General features: G+C 44.0%; 1 protein-coding gene across 3 annotated transcripts in view; it reads right to left on the reverse strand.

Moving 5' to 3' along the window:
- The window catches only part of ELMO1 (engulfment and cell motility 1), an 818,731-nt gene that overhangs the window by 460,593 nt on the left and 345,638 nt on the right, over nucleotides 1-12,500 (reverse strand). For all 3 annotated transcript variants that reach the window (XM_068236401.1, XM_068236400.1, XM_068236402.1), the window contains exon 9: nucleotides 6,592-6,743. In XM_068236401.1, the coding sequence (XP_068092502.1) occupies nucleotides 6,592-6,743 (152 nt within the window). The remainder of the gene's footprint in view (nucleotides 1-6,591; nucleotides 6,744-12,500) is intronic.

Consider the following 12,500-nt stretch of genomic DNA (forward strand, 5'->3'; position numbering starts at 1 on the left):
CCTCCTCCTATGCTATAAGCAGTGTTGCTCACAGAAGCACCGTCCCTGTATTCTATCATCTCACCCAACCCGGCTACTTTTTCATGCCACCCGGCTGAAAAAAATGCCTGGGGAGAACACTGTACATGTTAATTAGATCTAGTCTAAGGTTTATTTTCCTAAGAGCAAATAAGCCCAGTTTATTTAACCTTTCCTGGTAAATGAGACCTTCCATCCCTCTAATTAATGTTTATGGTGGTCTCTGCACCTGCTCTAAAACTACAATGTCCTTCCTGTAATGCCGTGCCCAGAGCTGAATTCCGTATTCCAGATGTGGCCTTACTAGAGAGTTAATCAGGGACCGTGTTATGCTAGCAACCTGAGTTTTTCTTTTTTAATGCATACCAAAATGTTATTTGCTTTAGCTACTGCTGCTTAGCTTTAAATAAGATTATTTAACTTGATGTCAACAAGTATTCCTCTGCAAGTTTGACATCCCCATCTGTATCCCATTTATATTGTATCGTGCTAGACCATTTAGCTGTCCGTATAGCTATCCTATCCAGATCCTTCTGCACTGCACACTATCTTCCTGAGTGTTGATGATTCTGCAGAATTTTATCTCATCTGCAAAATTAGCTTTACTTTCTACTTCATCTACTAGGTCAGTAAAAAAAATAGATTGAAGAGTACTGGATCCAGTACCAACCCCTGTAGGACCCACTGCTAACAGTCACCCCTTTTGAATATGATCCATTGACCACAACTCTCTGCTTTCTGTCCATTAACGAGTTTCTTTTCCATGCACACAGATTATTCCCTATTCCAGTTATGGCTAACCTTGGCACTCCAGCTGTGACAAAACTACAAATCCTATCATGCCTCTGCCTTCCCAAGTTATGCTTAGAGCTGCCAGATTATTGCAATGCCTCATGGGACTTGTAGTTCCACCACAGCTGGAGTGCCAAGGTTAGCCATCACTGCACTATTCCTTGCATCCTCAACTTTTGCAAAGTCCAAGTATATCACATCTAAAGCATTTCAAATATTCACAGTAGCACTCACCATCTTATAAAAGCTAAGCTTGTTAGTCAAACAAGATCTGCCCTTAGTAAACCCATGTTGATGCTGAGAAATTAGATTATTATCTGCCTTGAAGTCTTGTATAGCATCGCCTAGGAACCCCTCAAATAGTTTGCACACAACTGAGGTTAAGCTTAAGTCTATAATTTCCTGGATCTGATTTTTTGCCCTTCCTAAACAATGGGAAAACTTTGGCTGTGCACAGATCTATTAGAACTATCCCACTTGTAATGCTAGGTACACACCATACAATTTTCTGTTAGATTTACCTGCCAGATAGATTTTTTCCAACATGTTGGAAAAAAAAAAAATCTATCTGGCAGGTAAATGTAACAGAAAATTGTATGGTGTGTACCTAGCATGGCATCAATACATCAAAGGCTGCTAGGTACACACCATACAATCAATAGTGCCGCCCTACTTCGGTCTTCCATCATTGAGTTCCTTACCTAATCCTTTAGGAGTCCAGTACAGTACACAGTACTTGTAAAACTTCTTTGGATTCGATTTGATATCGCTAGCGATTTGATTTTCAGCTAAGATTGATCTTAGCCAGCCTAATTTCTATTTTGTACAACTTATTGCATTCATTTTAATTGCTTAACCTCTTGGGGACCACAGTGTTAAACTCCCGTAAAGACCAGGCCATTTTTTTTTTTTTAAATAGGCCACTGCAACTTAAGGGCTGGTTCAGACGGATGTCTGTGTAGCGTCGCGTCTGGGGGCGTTGCGGCGGCTGCGCGGTCAGGCTTTCAGTAGCCTTCGGTCGCGTTCTGATGCGGTCGCGGTTTTTTTTCCCCCTAGGGGAACATTAGCCGTCGCGGTTGGCCGCTCCCTGGAAGCTACATGTTGCTTCCAGGGGCAGCCCGAACGCTCGCGAAAATCGGGACCCGAACGCCGCGTTCGGGTAAAAGCGTGCAAAAGCTCGGTGTAAACGCTTACATTCACTTGAATGGGAGCGTTTACCGCGACGTTCCGAACGCTTGCGGTAAACGCTCCGCAAGCGTCCGTCTGAACCAGCCCTTAAAGAGACTCCGTAACAAAAATTGCATCCTGTTTTTTATCATCCTACAAGTTCCAAAAGCTATTCTAATGTGTTCTGGCTAACTGCAGCACTTTATACTATGACTGTCTCTGTAATAAATCAATGTATCTTTCCCCTGTCAGACTTGTCAGCCTGTGTCTGGAAGGCTGCCAAGTTCTTCAGTGTTGTGGTTCTGCTATGAACTCCCCTTTATGCACACTGCCTGTGTGTTATTTAGGATTAGAGCAGCTTCTCTCTTCTCTCTCTTATCTTTTACAAGCTGGATAAATCGTCCTCTGAGCTGGCTGGGCTTTCACATACTGAGGAATTACAAACAAGGGCAAAGCTGTTTGCAGGAAGAAAAGAGCAGCCTGAAACTTCAGTGCATGGGGGAAAGAAACACACAAATGATCTCTTGAGATTCAAAAGGAAGGGTGTATACAGCCTGCTTGTGTATGGATGTATTTTCTATGTGTGGACAGTGTACATCAACCTACTTCCTGTTTTGGTGGCCATTTTGTTTGTTTACAAACAAACTTTTAAAAACTGTTTTTAACCACTTTTAATGCGGCGAGGAGCGGCAAAATTGTGACAGAGGGTAATAGGAGATGTCCCCTAACGCACTGGTATGTTTACTTTTGAGCGATTTTAACAATACAGATTCTCTTTAAGGCCAAGCTGCAGGGTCGCACAACACAGCACACAAGTGATTCCCCCCCTTTTCTCCCCACCAACAGAGCTCTCTGTTGGTGGGGTCTGTTCGCCCCCCTAGTGTTTAGTTTTATTAATAAATATTTATGTCTATTTTTTTTTCATTATTTTTTACTATTTAATTTTTGTTCTCAAACCCCTCCCTCCCCCAGCCAGCCAATCCTGGCGATCAGCTGTCATAGGCTTCTGCTTATGAGAGCCGATCGCTCACTAGTGTCCCAGAGGGACAGCCGTATCACACGGCTGTCCCCAGTACAGCGCTGATTCAGATGACAGCTCTGTACAAAATAATGGACGGCGAATGCTCTGCCTACCAACAGGAGATGCGTGCGCAGCCTGCGCGCGATCTCCTGCACTGTGAGCCACAAGGACCTTACGTCGATCGCTGTTAGGTGGTCCTGAGGCTGCTGCCGCCGCGGCCACGCCCACCGGCGTGACACGATTGGCAAGCAGTTAATGCAAGCCCTGGTCCCCTAATGTTTTAAGGCTTTATAGGCTTTCTTTTTCCACTTCATTTTATCTCTAACTTTTTTATTCATACACAGAGGCCTTGTTTTTTCATTTTTATACGGTATATATTTATTACAATATTTAAGAATAATTTTAAAAGTTTGCCATTTCCCTGCAGTGCCCTACCCTTGTAGTACACCATTCCAGTCCACCAAACTTAGTGCATCCCTGAGTTGATTGAAGACCTGGTGTTTAAGAAAGTTTGGGGGAGACTTGGTGCTGGAGACCAATTGGGTCTGATTCCCAAGACAACTTAGGGGAAGACCTGATGCTCGCCATAACACTCCAGAAGATACCCATGCAACCCAATGAGGCACCTTGTTTAGTATTTATTTTCTGGTTCTCCCCTCTAAACCTAGGTGCGCCTTATGGTCAGGAGCTATCAAGCAAAACTTTGATGGTGCTGGCTTTGCTTGATAGACTTTGGTTAACAGAACAGCGGCATCCATCACATCATTAGCTGTTTGCATCGCAAGCATTTGTTTTGGCTTAGCCATATGAAGTCATATGAAGCCATATATCTATGTTGTTATGGGCCGGTGAGTCTTATGGAGCGAAAAATATGGTAATAATCATAACAAGAAAAACAAGAATAATATTAGCAAGAAGATGAATGAAAAGAATATTACAAATAGTACAAATAAGAATACAAAGGAGACTATGAAGTAGTACACAAAGAAGAAGGATTCTAGTGATTTAATTTAGATAAAACCATAAAAACAAAGAAATGGAGAAGAGGCAGGCAAATCAGAGAGACCAAGAGAAAGAGATGAAGAAGAAACAAGAGCTGGTGAAGATAAAAAGTAAAAGAAAAACAATGGCACTACAAACAAAACAAGGGTAAAGGGCCAAGTGTCAGACATGAGAGAGAGAGAAGGGAGAGTGTGTTCTTTTGCCTGTGCAGACCCCTTCTATTTTCAGGCCCCAAATACACTGTTCTGCCCTCTCTATTCATTCTGACGTCTCTAGCCACCTCTAGCCACCTATCAGAGATGTCGGCCTCACCTTGGTGTGGAGTTGGCCCTTACCATCAGGTCTGTGTAGTCGGAGTCGTTTATTTCATAAACTGAGGAGTTGGAGTCGGATGATTTTTGTACACAATCCACAGCCCTGTTAAGTATTAGACTAAGAAGTCGGAGTCGAGGTCGGAGCCATTTTGGGTACCCAGAGTTGGAGTCGGAGTCGTGGTTTCATAAACTGAGGAGTCGGAGTTGGAGTCGGTACAAAAATCTTCAGACTCCAACTCCGACTCCTCAGTTTATGAAACCACGACTCTGACTCCAACTCTAGGTACCCAAAATGGCTCCGACCTCGACTTCTTACTCTAATACAGCCCTGCTTACCATGATATATTTCCCATGTGTATATGCCAGCCCCCCCCCCATAACTTTACCCCTAAGAAAAGTCCTTTCAGTATGCAATGAACCACCACACATATCACACATATGTTGTGTACAAAGTCTACACAAAGGGGAAGGCAGAGCTCCAGCGCAAAGCTCTGCCTCCCCAGGGCAGCACAATCTGCGACCTGCAAATTTGTTGAACTGCTCAGGATTTAATGCTGATGATGACTGGATAAGAAATTAAGATAAAAAAAGAGACTTCAGAGTCTCTTTAAATTGCATATAACATGTGTTTTTGAATTTGGAAAGGCTTTTACACTCGTATATTCTTAAAGGGGCACTATGACCATAGTGACCCATTAACCCCCCTGGCGGTATGAAAAATTCCGCCAGGGGGCAGCGCAGCAGTTTTTTTTTTTTTTTATATATCATGTAGCGAGCCCAGGGCTCGCTACATGATAGCTGCTGCTCAGCGGCATCCCCCCGCCCGCTTCGATCGCCTTCGGCGATCTCCGATCAGGAAATCCCGTTCAAAGAACGGGATTTCCTGGAGGGCTTCCCACGTCGCCATGGCGACGGGGCGGGATGACGTCACCGACGTCGGGACGTCATTGGGAGTCCCGATCCACCCCTCGGCGCTGCCTGGCACTGATTGGCCAGGCAGCGCACGGGGTCTGGGGGGGCGCGCCGCAACAGATAGCGGCGATCGGGCGCGGGCCGGCGGCGATCAGTGTGCTGGCCAGCAAAAAAAAAAATTATGTAAATCGGCCCAGCAGGGCCTGAGCGGCACCCTCCGGCGGCTTACCCCGTGTCCAGCACGGGGTTACCGCTAAGGAGGTTAAAGAACCATGAAGCTAAGGTGCTATATAGTTTAGAAACTAAGGTGATCTAGTTTGATTGATGCAGAATGCTTTTAAAGCAATATGGATTTTGGAAATCTAAAGATAATTTTTTTTGTTTGTTATTTATGATTTGTGTGTAATGCTATACATCTGTACATGATGCACAGAAACAGAAAACCTCTGGAGGTGAATGAGTCACAAAATATGTTTTGTTGTGGTGCTTTTAAGCAGGCTATACACTGGTCGATGTGGCCAATATATAGATACCTCTCAGATCATTATGTGATCAGAGAGAAATTTATCTGATTGAATCCTTTCACACACTACACACAGATATACAATGGTTTCCACATAACCTCTATTGAGACTGCATCTATTGCACTGCCTGTTGGGTCCCCAGGTCTCAGCTGGATATCAATGCAAAAAAATCGACCAGTATATGGCCACATTTAATAAAGTCACCTGTATAACAGGCTTTTATTTTCTCAGGAGGCAAATAGTTGTGGTTTTGCTCCTATTTTTAAACATTTAGTGGGGATGTATGCATGGTATGACAAGATGTCTTTGTTGTGAGCTCTTCATCCTGACTGCTTTATTCTAGCAACAAGAAGAGCTGTACAGCCAGGCATCCTTTATGCCAACAAAAAAGGATGCACTTATTGCTTCAGGGGTGTGGATATTCAACTATGTAAGTTAATGAGAAGCGAATGAGTGGTGAAAATTTCTCTGGTCATGAAGTGGTTAAAAGAGAGGATTTGCATATTCAGAAGAAAGGCATCATGGGAAACCACAGATGCTCTCCTACAGCTGAATCACTGCAAATACCTTCTGTTTTAAGAAAGCAAAATTAAATTTAGCTTTGCTTTTTGATAGAGGGCTTTTTGGTCTCTTTTAGCCCTTTATACCTTCCAGGTGGTTCTGGGCCACCATGAGTTGTCAGGGTATGCCTTAGCTTTATTACAGGATATTCTTGTAAAATGCCAAGTCATATCTTTACACCAGTGTAATCTTTAATGTATAAGGAATAAATAGTGCCTGGACAGCTAATACATTCTACGACCAGCAAAACATACACATAAGTGGCAAAAAATTGTGTTACCCTTGAAGGTGTGGAATTAGCTGTCCAATAGTTATCTCCTGTGCAACCTTCTGGTAGAGATCATGACTGTTTAGCACCATAGACTCAAGAATGGCAAGTGATCGCTGTAAGATGGAAACATCCATTGCTGATTTGTTCACATAGCTAGCAATCTAAAATGAAAAAAAATGTATTTATTAAGAAGCTTTTACACACCAAAATATCCTACTGTAGGACTAAAATATAACGTTTATTGTAACTACATTAAAAACGAATTGGCTGCTAGTTTGCAACCATATTACTGAACAAACAACAACAAACACAGAACATTTATATCGCGCTTTTCTCCTGACGGACTCAAAGCGCCAGAGCTGCAGCCACTAGGACGCGCTCAATAGGCAGTAGCAGTGTTAGGGAGACTTGCCCAAGGTCTCCTACTAATTACGTGCTGGCTTACTGAACAGGCAGAGCCGAGAAAGGATAATGTCAATGGTACTATGGTAAGTATATGGTGTATGAGGAGAAGACCTCAAGACCCTTAGGCATTATAAGAAACATACATAAACACTACCCCCACCAACAATCCAACATGTTTCACTTCCTTATAGGAAGCTTTCTCAAGGGAAAAAGTGCTATCGTGCAAAGGTGCTAAAACGTGCTAAGGTGCATATATACATTGTAAATACATCAGTATATGGTATAGCGTCATGGCTACCTGATAGCAGCCAAAAGAGTATGGTCTCACCCCAGTCCTTTTATAGTGTATGTGAGGACTTAGGGGCGGGAGAGGGGTGGTGTATGACACGCCCATCCGTTCATGAGAGCCGACTGGTTTATGAGTCAGTGCCTTTATTGTAGTTATAAAGGTATAAATGTGACAGATAAATTGCCCTTCATATGAAGCAGTAACAGAAGGTGACATTAAAAAGTCGCAGGGTATAGGAACACTGGATCGTATTTCCGCTCATCTGGTTGGTCCTGAGGTGGTCACGTGGGCAGGCCCGGTATTAGCCAATCGGAAAGCTGCTACTTGAGCTTCCGTGTATGGCGAGTGGGTGACGTTGACATCAGGAGGTGGCCAGGGACGCCACTCGGCTCTACGTGTCAACGGCGGGGGGGGGGGGGGGGGGGGGGCGGTACGTATTGTCATTGCGCTTTAGGGTGTATAAGTGAGCTAGGAAAGACACATTGCAGTTGTACATTTCAAAATATAAGTAGATTTGAATATAAAAGCTGTACAACAAATTAACTGTAAAATGAAACTTTCAAGAACACATAGGGATAACAATTATTTATACTGAGCTGATCATTGCAAAAAGACTGCTGTTTGCTTTGGGTTAGTACCCATTGCCAGAGCATTTAAATCCTTGACATTTTTAAAGTGCATGTGCTTTGCAGATCTTGGCGACGTCAGCAACACGGTGCAGTGTTTCCACTAGTGTAAGGTGAATTTTAGTTTTCAAAAATCTCTTGAATGATGGTCAGCTCTGTTTATGACTACTGAGTAGGATAGATTATTGGACATCCAGTTTGTAGCAATGTAGGTTTAAGCCCCTCAAAAGCATTAACACTGCATTTGATCCATAATATTGTCTTTATAGGGAGTCAAGTAAGTTGTACGAAATAAGTGTGGCTTCTAAACTGATACTATAAATGCTTCCTTTAGTAAGGGTTTCCAAACATTTATCCCAATCTTCAGTAAATCAGTAAATTTATACCAATCTTCAGTAAATAATAAATATATTATTAGGAATCTTACTCAACTTTTGGTAGGCTTGGATTCACGTATTAAAGTATGGGAGCAGCTCTCGATTAATGTAGTGGGTAGGGTTACAGCCATTGATATTTGCTCCAAAACTCCTTTATATGCTACAAATGTCCCCAGTGTTGATTCTTAAAAGTTTCTGCAGATGCTCTACTGTCTAGCTTTATATGGGGGGGGGGGGGGGGGGTCGATCAGGTCTCAGCCTAGAATTGCATTAAATACCTTATGTTTGCCAGTTGCCTTTAGGGGACTCTCTTTACCTGACTTTTACCTCTATTACCTGCCTTCACAACTTAAATGGATGGGTGCCAACAGGTCTGACACCTCTTTCAATCTGGAGGCAGATATAGCATCCTCATATGAAGCCCTGTGTAACGTTATATATAGGGCTATAGCCCCTCTTAAAGAAGAATCATTACTGAATTAATTCTGATTAATTCTTCAGTTAAGGTGTGGCCATGGTTATTAGTGCCAGCGATAAACACATTCAGATAAAATTTTTATACCCCTGTTAGATTGGCCAAAATGGGTGCTGGAGTGAGCTCAGAGTGTTACAAATGTGGTAGTCTGGATGCTGATTTCCAACATTGTACATGGAATTGCCAATCAGTGCAGGCCTTTTGGTCCTCGGTTACTTAATTCTTAACTAACCTTATGAAACAGCATATCAATGTGTCATTCAAAGCATGTATGCTGGGAATGGTTGATTCTGTACCCAGTAACAAATACAAAAAACTGTAACCTACGTAATGCCAGGAAATGTCTACTACTTAAGTGGAAGCGGAGAAAGCCCCCTCTTTGGATGACTATCTCCCTAGTTAATTGCAACCTTCCACTATACTGTCTGACCTACCAGAATACAGGTCATCCGGGCTAAATTTGACAAGATATAGGATATCTGGATTGAGGACGCAGGATCGGTTGTTTCCCAATCTTGACATTAATGTAAGTGTTGCTGATTTGTACCTGCGTGGACTCCTATCGCCGTGCTCTCCTCTTGTCCGGGCTTTCCCGTTCGCCGCTTCGCGCCCTGTTGCCATGGTTACCCAGCAGCCTCATGACGTCAGAAATGCTGCCGGAAGTAACCATAGCGGGAAGACGCAGCTAGAGGAGGAAAGCTCAGCGACAGGAGGAGAGCCCAGCGAGAGGAGTCTGCGCAGGAACGGGGCTACGCAAGATTATACTGGGGCACCTATTGGCTCGCTAACTACACTGGGGCACCACCTGTACCTGACTATTCTGGGGCACCACCTGTACCTGGCTAGTCTATTCTGGGGCACCACGTGCACCCGGCTAATCTATTCTGGGGCAACACCTGCACCTGGCTAATCTATTTTGGGGCACCACCTGCACCTGGCTAATCTATTCTGGGGCACCACCTGCACCTGGCTAATCTATTCTGGGGCACCACCTGCACCTGGCTAATCTATTCTGGGGCACCACCTGCACCTGGCTAATCTATTCTGGGGCATCACCTGCACCTGGCTAATCTATTCTGGGGCACCACCTGCAACAGCGGGGACCGGGAGAGGAGAGGGAATGCTCTATGGGACCCAGATTCTCCCTCTCCTTAGGTGAGTATCTGACATTTTATTTAATTACGGGTTCCCATTCACTTTAAAGAGAAACCCCAGTCAAAATAACATAATGAAAAAAAGACAATTTGAGTTTGCGACAGTTGTACACACATAACAGAAAAAGTGAAGACATGACGGAATCGGTCTGCCACAGACTATGTATAGTAGTAGTATTATGGTAGCGACTCTGCTGTCTGTAGAAGACTTTCGTATACACGACAGGACACCAACAGACTAAGCGACGGTTCGTAAGACAAAAGTCACAAGAGATTCACCAGTTGAATCGCTCAAACATGGCTGTGTCTGCAGACAGTCTGACCGTCACTCAACACGTGTCTGTACAGACATTTGTACGCCGTGTGTATGAGCCTTTATGCCTCCAGGTATTCCCCTAGACATGGGTAGCCAGAGGTGTTCCCCAGTATTAGGAAGCTACTAAATAGCCAGAAGTATTGGGTAGCCAGAGGTTTAACATAGTATTGCAGGGATGTTTTTTTTTTCCTTTTTGTTTTTCTTTATTAATTATGATTTTTAACTTGCAGTATAAAACACAATTTGGCATTAGTAACAACATGCCAACTTTACAGGAGCCTAAAATCACATAGATCTTTTCTGCATATATACACAACACCTTGAGCCTTTCTTATTAAACATTTTTACAGGGAAAGGACAAATATTGTCCACCTACCGTCTCACCCATAGATCAGATAATGACCTAAACTAAAAGTATATGCACTTAGCCAACAAAGCAAACAAATACCAAAATATAAAAACTAAAAACTACAAGATAAATCAGTGGTCACTGGCACATACCTACTAACAAAGCTTAGCTTCTTATGTTATGGATTCTCAGAGGACACAGCTCGGGTACTAGTAGTATCGTACCGTTTCTTCAATTTGTTGTTCCATTTTTGAAACCTGTCTCTGACTGTGGGGACAATATTAGATTTCCAGTGGAGTGGAAGAAGACTCTTGGCTGCATTCAGCATATGTGGTTCAATTTTTGTTTGATTTTTGTAAGGTGCATCAATACATTCCATGGGCTGTCTTCTGACTCGATACTTTCCTTCTTATTTGAAGCACCTCCCCCAGTATCTCTTAATCTTAGGGCAGTCCTATAATGTGTAGCAACGTGCCTTTACTCTCACATACCCGCCAACACCTGTCATCCACTGACCTGTGAATTGAATTACTTAAAGAGGAACTCCAGTGAAAATAATGTAATAAAAAAAGCTTCATTTTTACAATAATTATGTATAAATGATTTAGTCAGAGTTTGCCCATTGTAAAATCTTTTAAATCTCTGATTTACATTCTGACATTTATCACATGGTGCCATTTTTACTGTGGGCAGGTGATGTAGCTGCTGCTTCCTTTTTTGGCAGTTGGAAACAGCTGTAAACAGTTATTTCCCACAATGCAACAAGGTTCACAGACCGGAAACTACCAGGAGTACCATGGTCCTCAGAGTTTCTTGTGGGAGGGGTTTCATCACAATATCAGCCATACAGAGCCCACTAATGATCCGTTTTTGAAAAGGAATAGATTTCTCATGGGAAAGGCGGTATCAGCTACTGATTGGAATGAAGTTCAATTCTTGGTCACGGTTTCTCTTTAACCACTTGCCGACCGCACGCTTATACCGTGCGTCGGCAAAGTGGCAGCTGCAGGACCAGCGACGCAGTATTGCGTCGCCAGCTGCAGCCTAATTAATCAGGAAGCAGCCGCTCGTACGAGCGGCTGCTTCCTGTCAATTCACGGCGGGGGGCTCCATGAATAGCCTGCGGGCCGCCGATGGCGGCTCGCAGGCTAAATGTAAACACAAGCGGAAATAATCCGCTTTGTTTACATTTGTACGGCGCTGCTGCGCAGATCGGCGATCCCCGGCCAATCAGCGGCCGGGGATCGCCGCCATGTGACAGGGGACGTCCTGTCACTGGCTGCACAGGACGGATAGCGTCCTGTGCAGCCCAGATCTCCCGGGGGTGGCAGGTAGGAGAGGGAGGGGGAGGATTTCGCCGCGGAGGGGGGCTTTGAGGTGCCCCCCCCCCCCGCAAAATGCCAGCCAGGAGGAGCGATCAGACCCCCCCTGCACATCATCCCCCTAGTGGGGAAAAAAGGGGGGCGATCTGATCGCTCTGAGTGCCCTTTGATCTGTGCTGGGGGCTGCAGAGCCCACCCAGCACAGATCACCTAAAACAGCGCTGGTCCTTAAGGGGGGGTAAAGGATGGGTCCTCAAGTGGTTAAAGAGAAACTCCAACCAAGAATTGAACTTTATCCAAATCAGTAGCTGATACCCCCTTTTACATGAGAAATATATGCCTTTTCACAAACAGGCCATCAGGGGGTGCTGTATGACTGATATTGTGGTGAAACCCCTCCCACAAGAAACTGCGGACTGTGGTACTCCTGGTAGTTTCCTGTCTGTGAAGCTTGTTGCATTGTGGGAAATAGCTGTTTACTGCGGTTTCCAACTGCCAAAACAGCAAGCAGCAGCTACATCACCTGCCAACAGTAAAAATGTCACCATGTAATAAATGTCAGAATGTTAATCAAGGATTTAACAGATTTACAATGGGCAAACACT

Source organism: Hyperolius riggenbachi, chromosome 5 (genome assembly GCF_040937935.1).
Source record: "Hyperolius riggenbachi isolate aHypRig1 chromosome 5, aHypRig1.pri, whole genome shotgun sequence".
Taxonomy (NCBI): Eukaryota; Metazoa; Chordata; class Amphibia; order Anura; family Hyperoliidae; genus Hyperolius; species Hyperolius riggenbachi.